Source organism: Lineus longissimus, chromosome 4 (genome assembly GCF_910592395.1).
Source record: "Lineus longissimus chromosome 4, tnLinLong1.2, whole genome shotgun sequence".
Taxonomy (NCBI): domain Eukaryota; kingdom Metazoa; phylum Nemertea; class Pilidiophora; order Heteronemertea; family Lineidae; genus Lineus; species Lineus longissimus.
The window spans coordinates 1,764,778-1,783,260 of NC_088311.1; the positions used below are offsets into that span (position 1 = coordinate 1,764,778).

Below are 18,483 nucleotides of genomic sequence, written 5' to 3' on the forward strand. Positions count from 1 at the left end.
CTTCTATTCCTTCTTCAACTGAGGAGCAGCGTGAAATCCCCAGGAACAACCAGTATGTAGCCTCACCCAGCTTCGAGACGAACGATGCGATTTCCTTTTTTTGCGTAACATCATCATTTTCAGCGTGTTTCCCAGTTCCAAGTCGTCAATATAGACGGGAAAACTTGCAGGTCTTCAGAGTGCTTTCCGACTTTGATTTACCAACTTCTCATCCTGGCTGGTGCGCTGTAAATATCTTGACCGCAAAATGCTTGTCGTGACTTCCGAGACCGACTCCGCGTTCACCATGGAACATGACCCCCATACCTCCAGAGAATCGAATATTGAATAATCAAGGCCTAGGTTAAGGTTAAAGCAAGTATTCATTTATGTATACTTGGTTAAAGCAAAAAATACTGTGTGCAGATGTATTTAAAAAAGAAATGACCATATTGGGAAAAAAATTGATAACCATCTCGTACGCTAGTTTTTTGTTTGGTGTCGCATAAGTCAATCTAAACTTGTTTATATCATGGCAATACTGAAGTTCTTGAAAATGTGCCCTTTTCCAAAGGCAACAAGAGGCCATATAGGAGCAACAAAACGTTGACTCATTTAAAAAAAAGTTTTGACAAAGAACATAAGTTGTTCTTCTAACCACTATGTGGACAGAACTGCATAGCATTTTCCAATAGAAGAATTCCAAAGGACAACGAATGAAAAACAGGCATTCCAAAAAGCCTTAGATCATTTGTATATAACAGGTTTGATATCACGGAACGGAATATAGATCTGAAAATCACATTCGCACAATAGATCAAAATGAACACTTCCTTAGGGGTAAATTATTCACCCATGTCATAAATACCAATGAGAAATATTGTCTAGAATTGGGAAAATCGTTCACAGGTTTTTCAAGCTTGAATGGGAGGGCTGTGTCTGGGCATAGCGATGGGCCTTGGTCTCATTCAAGCGAAGCCGAAGATCAAGTAAGTAGGCCTATCTTATTGAACTTGATTTGAGTGGAGCATTCTTGACGTTGGTGCGGTGTCGGACTTAACTTCCCGACAGGGATGCCAAGGGTTTGACTTCGGGCGATCATCACTACCTCTCCCCTCAAGGAATATCCACCGCTTTCAACTGAAGGGAGTCAAGTAGGCCCAGTCGAGGACACTCGAGGGAACCTTCAGAATGTGAGTATATCATTATTGAAGTTACTTGCTAAGAGTCGTTAAGAACATTATTGTCAACTTTTGTACTCATTGTCACCATACGATCTCCCATAGCTTATTGAGATCATGATTTATACAGTCATCACTGGGCGTCTCATAATCTGATTGGCGGTAGATATTCTGATTACAACTTTTCGCTGGTTACTGGAGAGTGACAGAAGGACACACATCTCTAAAGGTACCTTTTTCATTGGAATAGACTAGATTATTGTGTAGCTGGCAGAAATATTGGATGATGGAATAGGCAATCTTATGTTCAACAGCATGAGGTTTGTAATTCCATGGGCCGACTATCGTTGGGCAGTAAGGAGTAAATAGTTAGCCACTTCGTTCCCAGTCTTAAGATAATTTATCCGATGAAAGGCCGCACGTGTCTGCCGAACCCTAAGGGCATACGAAGTAATCCACTCAAATTTCGTATTAAGATGTCAGTTTTGTATATGTACAGAAAATACTTGTCTTTGGCTTAAGCAAAAGTACACTTGTTATGTTAATGTCTTTAACTCAGTCTTGAAAGACACCTTCTTTCGAGTTTCGCATTAAGGCTATACTCATTGGTAGTAAAACGAAGTTAAATTGGACACGTTGGAGCCTCTTTCAATGATACACTAGCTAATAAGTAACACTATTTGATGGTCAAGGTAAGTTTTGGGAGACAATCGATGGAGTATTTAGTCAGGACTGCTTTTATTTTAGATATATTTCACTTTTCAGTTTTGTTCGGAAGTTACTGGAGGACAAAATGGGACATCTTACAACAAGCCTCGTCCTCCTGTCCCTATTCACAGCATCGTACGGAAATGTCGCCCTCACATATCCACCGGCACGGAAGTACAATTTCGACTTTATGACAGTGCTCAACTCTCCAGCTCCATGCGGTGTTCCAAAAGGTAGGCTTTACTGATTTGAGTAACTACCCCGAAACATATTATTAGGATATTTCCCCATCTCATCCAACCTGATTTGTGCATGTGGATAAGTTGTAGTTTCTCCAAGATTAATGTTTTACGGTACGTGGTACCGCTGGTTAGAATCTGCCGCTTGCCTTCAATATCATGGAAGGGATAAATGAAAATGACACTTAGACGTGGTGTGATGTAAATTCAAATCTTACCAAGTAGATATGGTTGTTGAACATTCATTCATAAAACCCCCCCTCGCCAGTCTGGGTAGAGGAGTTCGCCAGTTATTTGACTTAACTTCAACCCGACTCTCTCAAATTTAGGCCTTGTTTTCGATAAAAGCTTTAGGTTCAAACTGTTGGTCTTTGAAACGTTCAGACGTGGGAAGACGAGTTAAGCCTCGCGAAGGAGCACATGAATGAGTTCGCCTGTCCAAACACACATTGGTCGGATAAAGAGGATCTGTGGTCTCTTCGTTCCAGTGAAGGGGTTCTTCTCTAATCACATTTAAACGTTTGTCACTCACGGTTAATAAACCCACTAATGCGATAGATTGCGGCAATAGTGGTAACTACATTCGGCTTCAGTGCAAAATGGAAAAATTAAGTGTCTGCTAAAACTTCCTTGACCAGACTGGTCATTCTCAAAAGGCATGGCAAGTTGAACTGTAATTCTACCATTAGCTGCGCACTGAAGGAAAACGAATATCCATGTCTATACTATTCGTCAACATGACTGTAGATCAACACGCTGTCATTGAAATGCACCTCTGTCTTACCAAAGCAGTTCTTTCCTGCCTTCATCAGGGCATCTTTTGCAAGGTGGGCCAACTTTGACCCAGACATATATCAATATCTAGGTCAGCACTTGTTAACCATGAGTTATTGAGGCACTGATCTTCCCTAACAATTTGAGGAAACTTGGTCTTTACCAATTCAATTAAATATATATCAATGTAGGGCCACTTGTCAAAAATCTTCCATATACTTGCACTTATCTCAAATCTTCAATACCCTGAATAAGCCACAAGTCACTCAGGTGTGTACACCAAGGACCTTGCATGAAACTTCTTCTATAGGCCTATCGTACTTGTCCTCATTGCAGTGAGAACGAACGAAAGGAATTTGAGAATGAATGATTTACTTGAATGGAGAAGAATATTACGATGGTCACGACGCTTTCATGGAAGGAGACCAAACACACAAACAGTCTAAACAAAGTGCCCATGAGGCTTCCCGGCGCTCCTGAACTGTGATGGACACTGCCTTCTCGCTTTGTTCCTGAAGAGCGGTAGCAATATTCAATGAATCGTATGCATTAGGTATTTGATATTGTTGGTTATGCGTGGGGATGATCTTTATACTAGTCCTTATGTTATTACTTGTACATATACTTGGCTTTGATATAGCTGAATAGTGAGTCGTTTGGAACGCCAGATAAAAAACACTGTTGGCAGTCTCACATTTTATCATTTTGTTTTATAACCCCTGATACATAATCCATTTTATACCCATCCACCGATGTGCTATAAACCTCTCTGGTCAAAACGAGGTTGATACACAATCAATTGAATGCAGCATTATAACCAAGGTGTTTTAGATACCATTGAAGTGTGGCAAACCTAACTACGATATCTAGATGTCTATCAACTCAGATTTCCATTGACATGGATACTTACTCATACAGTACTTCGGCTTTAGGCAGTTCAAGTATGAATACCTTGTAGGCAAATTCCGGGCGCATTCCTGAAAACATTTTTGGTGATATCTTCAGTTGACTGCCCATTCTGAAAGGACAACAACGAACAATACCATTATCAAGTATCTACGCCTGAGATATTTGCAGGTGGCCTTTCCGACGGCTTCTTCTTATTCGGTTATTGCCAATGTAGGCGGCAAATATATATGTATAATATGTATTCGAGTGTCAGTGATTGCGTTATAGAGAATTCTGAAAAAGCCTTTTTTTCGGAAGGACACTACTTGAATTATATGCTGATGAGAAACCCTTCCTTCCCGAAAGCATGTCAACAGATTATCAGATGGCCTACTTATGTACACTTGTCACTTGTCACATAGCCTACATTACGCAACCACTTCAGTACTTCATTACGATGAAAACTGATGGTCAAGTTCTACCGTTTCAGGTTTTGGTCCAATCACAGAACTCAAGGAAGGGTCGCAGCTCAATGTGACATGGAATACAGCTACAGCGAACGAGGTAAGGAGACCAATCTTAGGGTTAATCTATGTAAATCACCTCTATGAGACAGCACGGTTGTTCTTCCAGCATAAAATGCTCTATAAAACCTCAGACTTCATTACAAAATGAACTTATCATCAGTAGGCAAACGTTACTATTCTGTCGTCATTTCCTCTCAAAGGTAACGACGTAGTTCGCTCGTGTTGCCTTTCTGATGTATACTCCACGGATGGATCAGTGCAGAAGCTTTCGTCAACCCAGCTCTTTTCATCCATTTCAGGGTGGTTACATGCTTCAACTGCTCAACAAAACCGGCGATGTAATCAAAGAGCTCACCAACGGCAAGAATAAGTACATCGGGAGTAGCGAACCTTTGTAAGTACATGAACCTGTATCTGCAGTAATTGTGGTGTAACCTGGAACGTCCAGTGAGTGAACGGAAGGGGAAATGTTTGGAGAGGGAGCGGCTTGAGGAAACGGAGGTCGAACTCTATGTAATTTCTTTATCTCTTTCACCCACGATAAAGACTATAGAATTCTGATTATTCTTAAGTCAACGCCAACTCAGGGATTCGGAGGCCTTTAAGTCCTGAACGTGCAGAAGGAAAAACTTAACTTACGTCACGATGATGTCAATTCCATTTAAAGGAACAGCTAAGCTAGAAAAGAGAGTGCAAGCAAAAGCGTGATTTCTCTAGAACATCGTATGGCTTCAGGCTAAAATAAGCTAATCTTTTCTCTCCTCCTATAAGCACAAGCCAACAAGAGGTGACCCTCCCAGCCGGTGCCTGCCATGATTGCACCATCCGTCTACTCCGACAGAACCTGCCATTCGGTTGGAACTTCACATACTGGAGCTGTGCTGACGTCAACATTACAGCAAATGGTAAGGTGTTATTCAAATAACCTGTTTATATTCTCCAGAGATAATGATATGTTATTGCATCTGTCATGAAAAACATGTCTATTTAGGTAATAAAAGTCAGCATCCTCGATTTTTCCTTCCGTCATGATAAAAAACGCAATATATCTGTTTGAGCAATAAAACATCAATCATCAACAAGGTTCTGTTTGTAGCAGCTTTAATTATTCATTCTATCACACGTTTCTTTTCAGCGAGCTTCCAACAGACCTGCTCTGGTAAAGGTCAATTTGTTTCTGGAAAGTGCGATTGCAACAGACTATACGTTGGAGACGTCTGTCAATTCAAAGGTAAGATAACCAATTCATGAGCAGACGGTGCCACGACGAGGATATTCGTGTGTTTCCTTGGTGCTGCTATTCAGGTGTAGAAAAGGGACATGATTTGATTTGGTACGTTGTGGTACGGGATTTCTAGCTAGATCCCTGTAACCAACCGGATTGAAACTACATGTATAGGTAGATATACATGTATCATCAAATTCTCCCTCTCCCGAATAATAGTTTTACCCTATTGTTCAGTAAGGGAGTAAGGTGTGTAGCTGTAGAAACCATAGCCATAGATTGGTGCATGGAACCTATCTAAGGAATAACAATCATTCTTTGTATTTTCAGACGACTGTTTAGTTGCAAAAGATTGCAGTGACAAGGGTGACTGTATCGACACTGGCTCTTTAAGTTATCCTAAGAAGAAATGCTTCTGCAGGATGGGTTATCATGGGCAAGATTGCTCCAAAGGTATAAGGACCATTCATACTTTGATAATATATGAATATATTTTTATGAGTACAGAGATATTAGCATCATGTCATCTTCATGTGTTTTTGCAGTGTTATTGACAGTGAGCTAAAAGATTGTAAGAACTTTGAATTGGAATGGCCTTTTTTCCTGCGTTTTCTCAGCAAGGGTGGTGATATCTGCTAACGAAAACTTCTTTCCTTCCTAGAATCGTCCGTCAAGAAATTTCCCTCTGATATGTCGGAGATGAAGCTGAAGCAAAACTACCAGTTCCGGCGGATCCGGAACAACCTTTTCAATGTGTACACGCGGTACGACAACAAGACAGAGGAGATCGAAGTCATCCTCCAGATGCGAACCACAGGATGGGTTGGATTCGGATGGAGACCACTACGTACGTGTTGATGGCTACATTGCACTGTCCTCAGCTGTGATTCGTATCAGTTTGATAAGTCAAGGCAACAGGCTTTGTTTTTAACAAGGATGGACTGATCACGCCTGATGTCCACAGCGGACACGTTTTTGTGCTGACAATGTTTGATAGTTGGTTGGTCTGCAAGACAATATCTTATATCAGAAATCAGAAAAAAATTGTAAGAAGACTCCCACGAAAAATTACTTTTGTGAATATGACTTCAGTCTAAATTGTTATGACATTATGACATGGGCGTTTTCCACGTTGAGGGGAAAGATGCAATATGTGTTGAACCTTCACGCGTTGCTTTTGTTTTTGCTCACGTGTATCACCGCTTGTTTTCAGACACTGATCCAAAGTGTATGAACTTCCCACCCCTGCCTAACGCCACAGAAGTCAACGAACCACAAGTACCTCCACAGCCAAGTAACTACTCAGGACCACCAGATAAGAACTACTTGAAAAGTAAGTTTGAACGCCAAACAAAATGTCGCCGAGTCTCATGTCTAGCTTGTTCTCGTGTGGCGGGAGGGTGCAAAGTCAAATGGAGCAGGTGAGAGCAATCACCCATATCCTCTCAAACCATCTTCTCAAAAACTCAATCATGGCATTTTCAGTTTTTTCAATTTCTCGTTCTTCGGGTGCATTATCAAACATTGGGGTTCAAGACGAGTCAATGCACTTACCTAGCGCAAGAACATGTTACTAAGTGAGTGTTTCTGATGAGTTTTTGTTTGAATAACTTTCAGGCTATGACCTCCACGAGATGTCCTGTTGCGACATCGTCACAGCCTACGTGCAAAGGAATCTTAGTAACATTGGTGACTACTACTCAAAAGAGGCCGGCTCGCCATCTCTTGATACCTATTTCGGTGGCAGTGACAACCTTGTAGCAGCCATTGCGGCCTATTGGGGCAACTATACATGGGTATTGTTCAGGAAAAAACTAAATGGTAAGCACAGATTCACATGTTCATCTTATTAATTAGAAGAATGCTTGAAAGTATCCGTTCTGTCAAGGCATGAGTAACTTCGAACGTGTTAGGAGTAAAATGAAGGGCCTATATATGGAAAAGGAGGAGGCCTTTTTGCCTCAGTACGACATAATATAACAAAGGTTTCGCTGCATCCGTGACAAAAGTATGATGAAGCGTTACAATAAGGTTTATAGTGAGCGACATCTGAAGTCGTGATCCAGCGAGTATCCTTGCTTGGGCGGTGATATCAATTTCCTCGGCGTATAGCGTCGGAAGATGGTATTTTCTTCTTGTTCTTGGTTCTCAATCTTAGTTAGCGGTACCATGATATGAATCAGATATTTACTTCCAGAAAAGATTTGATATACATTGATTTTCATTATTATCGTCAACTAACTTAGATAACGCTGACATTTTTCTCTAGCCACTGATCCGACTGACCAACCTTTCCTAAAGGAACACATGTGGGTGATCTGGGCAAGAGGGCCGAATGTCCCCGCTAGGAAGAAAAGAGCAGGTCTGATCAGTCCCAAAACCGCATACCATGGCAAGAATAATTTAGTTAGATACTACACTCAGATAAACTTCTTTGGTGAGTGAGCAATCAGCGCATTGAACTTTAACTAAAAACTTCGTATTACGTAATTCCTCTGGAATATTTGAATGATTACCGTCACATGACAGGTATCATTGAAATAGTCGACGAACTGTGACAGATGTTCTCTTTTAAGGTGCAGCGAACAAAATTATTCAGAAACCACGACCTCGTTACTGTTGATAGAATTATCTAACCAGATGTTAGTTGCAGTGGCCCAAAGAAAAGATCTGTTGCAGGCGAAAACAGCTTTCGATGAAATCCTCGACGAATCTCGTCTTAAAGCTAAACGCTATCTATTTCAGCCCCACCGACGGGTCCTGCTGCTCCAATCGTGCCTGGCTTCTGGGATGCAGCAACTTGGTGTAAGTACCACACCAGCAACTGAACATTTCTTGTCAACTGGGCTTGAATCCTACCGAAGAGTTGGCTTAATTTTGGGAAATGTTTTATAAACTTTACCACGATTTCATTCAGCATTGTCACTGCGTAGTAGTCTAAAATGCCCAATTCCGAAAAGGTTTTTATACCTTATCTAAAGTGACTAGTCAAGGTATATGGTTGTACAGAGACAATGACCACCAATGCCACAGACATTACCAGCGCATAATAGAATCCTTTGACCCAAGAAACCCCATCCTTGGACATTTCAAAGCTTACATTGGTTTCTTTTCCCTTCCAGTGGTCCCCTCAAGCACCTTACTCCCCTTCCAAACCTTCGTCGACCTCTTGTTTGGTATTTTTGGTATGCTCATACTGGTTACCCTAATCCTGTGCTGCTGCAAGAGGGATCAAATAAGACAAGAGAAGGAGCGGGCAGCTACCTCCATATTGAATGAGAAGGTACGTTGATATCAATAGTGTTTGTAGAAACCAGGAATGTTGCTTGCAACAGCGGTGGCATCGCAGCACAGTTACATGGCTTGCTGGCGGTAACTATAGGCGAAAGGCAAAAACAACCATCTGCCCTGATATTAGAGGATTAGGTATTTACTTTATTTAATGATAGTAACAGTTGTCATCTAGAACGAAAAAGTTCATGGGATGAAAATTCTAGCCGTTTTGTGGAAACTTTGAGCAATCTCCACCAAAGCCACAGGAGCACACTCACAATGTGTCCCGAGCCAGCCCTGCCGCAATACATGCCTCACTTGTTCATAGGGACACAATGCTTAGCTACTATCAAACGAAGAAAATCGGCAACTTCAACTTTTTCGCAACTCTTTTCTGCAAGTGCTTTTATAGCGGTTACAAAAAACATTCCTCATACATGGGTTCTAATCGAATTGCACATATTAAGATCATTTGTACATATTGGGGCGTTTTATTGAACAGCCATATGCGTGAGTCCAATTATATATGATCAACCAATTCAATATTCATACTGATGCATGCTACATTCCCGCTGCTGAAGCAGACAGCTGAACCTACCCATTACCACTTTCCTAAAAAGCAGGGACATAGCCTAACGACAGTTATAATAAATCCCGCTTCAGGAATGTGGCGAATGGGGTCAGATGCGACTGTTGTCAGCAACTAACTGTTCCCAATGCCTTTCCTTTCGAAGCACTTCTTTTGCACGCCATTCATCACTATCATAAAGCCCTGTGGAATACAGACTGAGAACATCGAAAGTATACTTTTTCTCTAAACATGCACGGGTACATGTAATATAAGAAATCAGTTGCTAAGAACTGATAAAGATAGAATGCGCTCGGTCTATGGCTATATATCTCCTTCGCCTTCCAGACAGTGGTCATTGAGCTTGCGGGGGTAACGAACCCAGCTCTTGAAGGGACCAGCACCGCCACTGATTCTGTTGCCCCTCAAGAATACAGAGGCTACGTACCTTGCAAGGAATATTCGCTTTATAAATCGGTATAGCAATTTCACCAGGTAGTTAGCATGGGCTGCCGGCTTTTCCATTTGCTGAATTCATTAGTTATACCTAAATAACACACACCATAACCTATCGTTCCTTAGTTCACTCATTTAGCCTTAGTTGCATGCTGCGGTAAAGGGTGTCATACTGTCCGTCGCTTTCATAATAACACTTAAAAACTTCGTTTGGTCTCCTGTGATAGCATCCTGAGATCAGACTTTTTTACTCCTATGCCGTATACAAAATATCGAAATATCGAGAGGTGGAGTATATTGAACACAACTTCTTGTTCCCACGATGCTATGCTAGTTCAGTTTTCGATTATAGGAGGCCAAATGCCTAACAACTGCCAAAATATACAGACGTTTGCGACGACTTGTTGGGATTTCAAGATTGATATTGGCAAAAAGGTGTTTGAAATCCTTCCATGGAGCGATCCGAACAAGTGACCATCAACGAGAGATGCAGACATGCCATGGAAACCTCTGGTTGAGCCAAATGCACCTTGTCACCCTGACGATATACACATGCAATATCCTTCTATCTAGTTTGTAACATATATAAATATCTTGGTGGCAGCAGGACAATCGATATAGATTTGGGGACGGTCAAGAGACTAACAATCAAGTTTCAACTACAGCTTATCAAAACAATTAGTGAGCTGATCAATCGGGCACCTTTCTGACTTTCATTTGGGTCGACGTCGGCGATTTGTTGAACGATGAATGAATTAGTCCATGTCGCATCTCTATTATTTTAAGGTTCACAAAACAAATTATAGTTGAAATAAGAACACTGGCAGTTACTCCATCCCGTGGTAATTATAGACCTTCCCTGTTGTGTTTTGCAGAATGCCGACATAGAACTTGAAGTAGGCATCGATGCACCTTATGACGTTACAGCTGACGAAGTAGACGTAGAGGCTGGAGCAAATGGTAGAGTAGGGTACGATGCCAAGGTCAGGGTCGAGGCAGATATACCCAACAACAACATCGAGTACGACCATTCGGCACCAGTGACCTACATAGATGACATCGTAGTTTCGACTCCAGGAGACTCCAGCAGCAGCAGTAGTGATTCTGTGCATGAGTTTGATGGCACCATAACTCAAATCGTGGCTGAACCCTTCGTCAAGGGGAAGAAGAAGAAGAAGAGCAAGAAAGACAAGAAGGAGAAGATCGAAATCAAATCTGAGCTGCGGGCTGATTCACCTGTGGTGGTTGTTGAGAAGCCAAGAGGCAACGCTGATTTGAGATATGATCTCTCTTATATATCTGACGAGATTGGAGGCTCTGTGTCAGGCAGCGAACCTGAAGTGATGGTCGACATGATGCAGCCATCGGGAGATATTGAAATCAACATAGTGCCCGTTGTAACACGAAAGGAATCGACCTCTTCCAAGAGTTCATCAGGTTCTTCAAGCTCAAATTCTGCCGTTAGTGACAAGGTCACTTTCGGTTTCTCTGTCGACAACACTGACGATATACCCGCTGGACGTGTTGGCCTTGAACTTGAAGAGCCTGAGGCTGAGGTTGATGTCATTTTAGGAACACCATCGTACGAAGGGGATGTCGATGTCGAGTTACCTGAAGAAGTAATCGAAGCAGCTACTGAAGCCCAGGTAGAATCAGTTGGATTCAGCCTGCCAGGCGTCAGTTTCGGTGGTGGAGGTGGACTTGGCTTCGGAGGAGTAGCTGAGATTGAGGCAGAGGAACCTAAAGGTGAAGTTGAGGTTGACATACCAACCTTTGATATCGTGGGCGATGATATCGACATTACAAGAGCTGAGATTGATGTAGAAGAGCCTAAAGGGGACATTGATATTGTTGTGGATGTTCCAGAAGTTATTGCCGTCGAGGCTGTTGACATTAAACCTGTTGATGTTGATGTGAAGGGCGGCTCTGATTTTGACATTGTTGTGGATGTTCCAGAAGTTATTGCCGTCGAGGCTGTTGACATTAAACCTGTTGATGTTGATGTGAAGGGCGGCTCAGATTTTGACACCCCTAAGGTTGAAATCGAAGTAGTACCAGCATTCAAAGTTGATAAGAAAAAGGGCAAGAAGGACAAGAAAATCGAAGGTGCTATCCCAGATGTAGATGTCGAACACAAGCACAAGAAAGGGTTCGGTTTCGGATTTGGTCATAAGAAGAAACCTGAGAAGAAAGGAAAAGATTTCATAGTGGAAAGATCTGTTGTAAATGATGATGTTGACATACCAACCGTTGAGATTGTCGCGAACGTTGGCATCAAAGATGAGCCGCCCAAAGACGACGTGAAATTCGGTTTGCCTGCTTTCTCTGCTGGCATAGGTGGTAACCTAGAGCTTCAATCGGAAAGCGAGGATGAGCCAAAAGACAAAATTAAGATTGAAGTTGATGTTCCCAAAGTCAAGGTTGACAAGAAGAAGGACAAAAAGGAAAAGAAACCTGGGTTTGCTTTTGGATTCGGCCAAAAGGATAAGAAGAATAAGAGGGACAGTGACATAGATTTGTCTCCACCTACAATTGAAATCAAGGCAGAGGAACTTGAAATAGTTGAACCCAAAGTCGATGTTGTTGCAGTCGTCTCAACAGTTGATATTGACACTCCCAAGACTGAAGTAGAAGTCGAGCAAAAACATAAGATGCCCAAACCTGGTTTTGGCTTTGGATTCGGTCACAAGGATGACAAGAAGAAAAAGAAGAAACGCGACAGTAAAAAACTCGACATTGATCTCCCGTCTGCTGAGATTGTTGTTGATATCAAAGCAAAAGAAGATGTGGATATTGATTTACCGAAATCTGAGATCGATCTCCCAACAATAACAGCAGCAGGAGGATTTGAAGGTGATGTCAAAGCGAGAAAACCCTCCATAAGCAGCGATGATGAAGACAAGAAGCTGAAGTTTGGTCTACCAACCGTAAAGGTCAAGAAGGGCAAGCCAGAGAAGAAGAAGAAACAAAAAGAGCCGAAGGGATTTAAGATTGGTAAACATAAGAAAACCATCGATGTTGACATTGCACAGCCTGTCGCAGTCATTGACATCCAACAACAAGAGGCAGATATCGTAGTACCTGCTGCCATTGTTGACATCCCGGACATTGATGTGAAGGTAGACGTGCCAGAACCTTCAGGCGATATTGAACTGGACATCGATGTGAAAGGATCAATCAGCAATAGGAGTACCCCAAGCATGGACCATAAGGACGTCCTGAAGGACTATGACAACCTCATCAATATGGGAATCACACCGCCTTCTTCCAAGGCTGACATTGGTGGTGACGTGGATATCGCCATTGGTGGTGGTGTAGACGTCGACATTGGTATCACAGCTGATAGCGAATCCCCAAAACTCTCAAGGAAGTCGAGTAATAGTTCTGTTTCTTCAACTGGTGTTGAAGGAGGTTTTACTTTACCAGGTGTAGAGGTTGAAGGTGATGTTGATGTAGGAATGCCCCTTCTGAAGACAAGTGACAAATCACCATCATTGTCCAGATCGAGCTCGAGTTCGAGTTCAAGCTCGAGCTCGAGTTCGAGCTCGAGTTCCAGCTCCAGTAGTTCCAGTTCTTCTAGTTCCGTTTCTTCTGGTGGCAGGAAGGGCAGCGTATCGTTTGGAATGCCGGATGTTTACGTCGAACCCGAACCTGTCGTCATCGAAGCCCCGAAACCGAAGGTCAGCAAAGGATCTCCGAAAATCGTCAGGAAATCGAAACCAGAAGTTGATATTGAAGTCCCGTCGTTCAGAATGAGAGGTGGCATGGACCTGTCAGACTCGGATAACGAGGTCCAAGTCCCAGTCGTTGCAAGTGTCCCGACCCAAGACGTAGCTCCGGAGATAACAGCAGAAATCGAACTCCCAAGCTTTGGTGCACCAGATGTTGAGTTGACAACGCAGCGATCAAGAAGTTCGAGTTCAAGTTCATTAGAAGTTCAAGAAGAACCTGCTTTTGAAACGCCCACCATTCCAGCCGCCCCTCTTGATATCGATTACGATGCATATCTGAACAATATCGAGGACGAGGACGATGTATTGCCTCCACCGCCTCCACCACCGCCCCCAGAACCACCATCCCTTAAGGTGGCAAAAATGGACATCCAACTCAAACCGTCCGGTCGGGTGAAACTTGAAAGTGCGAAACCTACCAAACCTTCCGTATTCGATGTAATCGAACCACAACACGCAGGCACACAAGAGACGGCACCTCCAATAAATTTCACCGCTGATGTTTCGCTCCCGAGTGCAGCAGTTGGGGCGAGCATCGATGTCCATTCGAACCCAAGCTCTCGGGCTTCTTCCAGGCGGTCCAGCATAGGTAGCGTCTCATCAGCTGGGTCGGCCGATTCATCGGACACGGCAACTCACTCGGGTGTCTACGAGTTCGGGGTGGAGAGGAGTTCCAGTGAGGAATCTCTGAACGAGGAGGTCGTAGAAGATGGCATCAAGCTGAGGTCTTTTAAAAGAGAAGTGACTCATTTGTAGTAAAACAACCTCATCTATATATTATCGGTTTACTTTAAAGACTATGTACATATATTTATAAAACAATGTCATATACATGGTTGCCAACGCATGTGCACCCAAACTTGACTTTAAAGGGCTTGTCAAAAAGCCGGACTCAATTTCCTGGAGGTATCATTATGCCAAAAAGCAACTGATCCATCAACGGGTTGTATAGATGCGATATCGACATTTCAGATTATTATCCACTCCCAAAAGTTTCCACGGACTCGGATGACGAGACCATTGCGTTTTGTGTTGTGCACCCTGTCATTAAGAAAAGTGATAGATGGACCATTCGCAAATGATTCGTCCGCATCTTTTTGGGCTCTGGAGCGCGAACTACTGGTTGGATTACTACTAGTCCGAATACAAATTTAGTTTGTATTGAGCTTAGCTTCCAAACACGATTTTTGGCCTAAAGCATTGTCAGTTCAGAAATTTAAAGATGTCTTCATCAAAGCCCAATGGTCATTTGGGGGTCGCCCTGATAGGTCATATTTCTGCCTGTTCTTATCCTTTTCAGGCAATAAGGCGACCACTTATCCAACAACAACCATTTGAGATATGATCTATCTGAAAGGGAAACACTCACACGCAATTACACTTACACATACGACGCCTGTATGCTTTTGTACATTGTATTGGTGCTAATTAGTATTGTAGTTACAGGGAGAAATGTAGCCAACCCACCATGATCTACAATGAGACCATTTTGCATGGTGAAAGTGCCCGGTGCATGGACGGCGCCCTATCACGAGCAGCAAAACACATGCTCAATTAAGGAGTACCTCGACAACTTCACTGGCGTGGGAGTAGATTCTACCCCTACTGCAATAATCCATCCTGTGGTGGAGGATTAATGAGATTATTTTTGGTGTCACTGACCACTCGCGACAGTCCACCCCTGTGCAAAGAGTAACAGAAAGGGGAAATGAATGGAGAAGTAGGAGGTTTTACGGAAACTGGTTGAACCAGTAGTCTAGAGCCACCATGTTTTAACTAAACCTTACAACAGTTCATGATTTGTTCTCTTTGGACTACATCTGGTCTGACTCGGGGTCGAGGCTCACTCTCCCACTGCCAGCCCGGTCACGACTGCTTGCCTCTGAAGGTGACCGTGACAGTGTATGTACGCTGTGTCGTAATCATCAGCACTTTAAGGTGATACCGAGTTGAAGTGTTTATCTAGATTAGGCTTGTATCAAAGGGGGCGAAGGGTTTTACTTTATTTTTATTTGGAATTTAGTAATGGTAACCACGTCCTTTATGTTTTCAGCCACACTATACCCATTAAGTAACTATGTTTAGTTTAGTCATTTTCTATGTTAGGCCGACAACGTGTATTAATTTTATAGTATCTACTGTTTATATTATAGGGGCTTACACCCTACTAATAGGAATTGATTAGTGTGAGAAAAAAAATGCAAACTCAATGTTTATGTAGGCGTATCAATAAATGAATGTCTTAATACAAAATAAATCATGACTGCTCTTTTTTCTTTATCAACTCACAGAACAGGTGTGAGTCTAATGGTTACGTGTATGTATACAAAATTCATTTCTAATCCATATGTCCATGAATCAAAATCAAAGGTCATGGTTAGAGATAGCTCTAGCATACTTGACTATGAGAAGGAAGTGTCATGGTTGAGATTATCAATAGCATTCGGAAAAGGAAGCGTTATGGTTGGAGTTAGCAATAGCATGAATAGGAAGGGGTAATGATAGTTGAGGTTAGTGCACCACTATAAGGTGTCAGAAGGACTCGAGATGGTTTGGGGGTTTCACTCCATCGACTCGGGATAAGCGTCTCAGAAACACTTATTGCCATTTGTCAAATTAACACCATTTGGCTCAAAGTTTTTACAAGGCTGAACATTCTCGTGTTTGTGAAATGCCCCACATTGCATGATACAGCGCATTATATTGAGATGGTCCCTTATCAAGTCACTCATATTAACTCAACGATTCCTTGTCAGCCGCGGGAGTTAGTGCGTGCTCTCTGGGGGATAGTTGATAAACTAAAATGATGGAGTGCTTGGCAAATCTTCTCGTTTTATTGACATCACTTGCCGTTATTTTGGGTGTTCGTGTCGTTTATATTATTTACAAATTAAACTGCAAAAGATGCGGATATATTCAGCTCGGAAGAAGACGAAAAGAACCAGTAAAAACCATGATTATCGCTGGATCAGGCAAGTCAACTCTGATTGAGATATGGCACGCCATGTGCAAAATAACTCATGAATTGGAAGTTGCCAGATAATGCCATGCCATGCCAGGCAGTGTCAATAGTCCTATGCCACATATACATGATATATCACTGCTCTACATGGGTTGCTTATTGACTCTTTGTGACAATGTCACATAGTGTTGTTGTCCTACAGGAGCTTGTGTTGCCAGTGCCACCCCAGAGACGATGTCACATCTCCTGATCAGAGCCCCTAGTCATAGTGGTGGGACATTATTGTTGGACATAATATGGTCGACCTATTGGGTCAACCTTCTGTTCTTGACATTACGTCTGTCTGGAGGTCGTAATTCGAGGAGGTTCAGCCACTCCACCTCAAGCGGTACTCATCTGGAAAGGACTTATTTAAGTGCATATGTAATCATCGAAAATATTTGGTGTTTTTCCAGGAGGCCATACATCAGAGATTCTGAGGTTACGGAGTGCAATGAGCGAGACTTACTCTCCGAGGGAATATGTAGTTGCAAACACTGACAAGATGAGTGAAGATAAAATATGGTCAGCTGAGAGTGAGAGGAAGTCTGGAGAATCGAAATCAAAGGTGAGAATACAGATTTGAAGTGAATGTTTCGTCCTCTTGAGAGATTCCTGCTGTCATTCTGTGATGAAGAGAGTATGTCGGATGTTCAGAGAGCAAGGAAGAATACATACATGTTGCAATAAAGCTCTGTTTTTGTTTTCAGTTCAGTATAATCAAAATCCCAAGGAGTCGGGAGGTGAAGCAGTCATACATCACATCAATAGCCACAACATTGTACTCCTGTTTGTATTCATTTCCAATAGTCTTCAAGTCTATGCCTGATCTGGTGAGTATATAGACCAATGCTGCCATCTGTTCCTTATTCATTCATTGGTTTACAATATGCCTAAGAGGCCCAGACGAACCTCTTTACCAAATACACTTCTTTGATATGTTGATAAAGACCCAAGAAAAAGTGTACTTGATGCCCCCTGTCTGAAAGCATTTCTTGGCACTGCTACCTTCTCTGTCCTTGTCTAATTTGCAAATGGAGGATGTCATTGTCAAGGGAATAAGGCAAATGTGATTGGTGTTAGGTGTTTTCTGAATGCAAGAGTACAGGATTTGAATTCTTTCTGTCGTTTTCAGATATTAGTTAATGGTCCAGGAACGTGCATTCCGCTGTGTGCGGCTGGTCTTATATTAACGGTAAGTAAAGTTTGATTGTGGTGTCTCCTTTGTTGTGACCGTCTTTGGTGAGGATGTGACTAGTACAGTCATGACAGTAGCTGTTTACCTTAGTCACTTCTTGAAATGTGTTTCCTGGTCTCTGGGTTGAACACCTAAATCTTTAAAATGCACCAGTGACAAATAGATCTCTGACACTCATAACTCTGCCAATGATCCTGGCTCCAATCTCTATTAGCAAACATGACTTTTTGTTTTCCCTGCAAGAATTTTCATTTTGTTTCAGGTGCTTGGAGTGAAGAAAGTGCATATTATTTACGTTGAAAGCTTTTGTCGAGTGGAGACGCTCTCTCTATCAGGACTATTACTATACCATGTGGCAGATGAGATGCTTGTCCAATGGTCAGGGCTGCAGAAAAAGTATCCGAAGACAAGATACATAGGACGCCTTGTGTGAAACAACTGAGCCATGACATTTGAGCATATTGATAATGAGTCTTCCTGAAGTGTGATACAACAAACAAGTTCCTGTCGATGTTCAATGTGTTGCATTGAACATCACTATAGATACCAAAAGAGGTTTATTTGATATGAATTATAAAAAGATATTATCATAAAACATGATCTTGTTGTTATTCTAATACTTTTTGTCCACTCAATTGTATCTCCACACGTCTGGGATATCTCATAGATGATGTCTTCATGTCGGAGAAGACATCTAATGTTTGGGCCACAACATGCAGTTGACCATTTGGAAAC

The 18,483-nt window shown here is 42.2% G+C and overlaps 2 protein-coding genes across 2 annotated transcripts; both read left to right on the top strand.

Moving 5' to 3' along the window:
* The first annotated feature begins 930 nt into the window (after positions 1-930).
* LOC135485973 (neuroblast differentiation-associated protein AHNAK-like) lies at positions 931-14,605 on the top strand. The gene is made up of 15 exons (XM_064768406.1): positions 931-968; positions 1,926-2,101; positions 4,260-4,333; positions 4,596-4,690; positions 5,068-5,201; positions 5,432-5,527; positions 5,852-5,974; positions 6,183-6,368; positions 6,735-6,854; positions 7,139-7,342; positions 7,791-7,958; positions 8,267-8,326; positions 8,644-8,804; positions 9,711-9,839; positions 10,694-14,605. Exons 1-15 carry the CDS (start codon positions 931-933, stop codon positions 14,303-14,305), a joined length of 5,376 nt encoding a protein of 1,791 aa, XP_064624476.1. The 3' UTR covers positions 14,306-14,605.
* A 1,729-nt stretch (positions 14,606-16,334) lies between these two features.
* LOC135486620 (UDP-N-acetylglucosamine transferase subunit ALG14 homolog) lies at positions 16,335-18,328 on the top strand. The gene is made up of 5 exons (XM_064769558.1): positions 16,335-16,521; positions 16,967-17,118; positions 17,261-17,383; positions 17,686-17,745; positions 18,011-18,328. Exons 1-5 carry the CDS (start codon positions 16,353-16,355, stop codon positions 18,179-18,181), a joined length of 675 nt encoding a protein of 224 aa, XP_064625628.1. The 5' UTR covers positions 16,335-16,352; the 3' UTR covers positions 18,182-18,328.
* Positions 18,329-18,483: the final 155 nt, after the last annotated feature.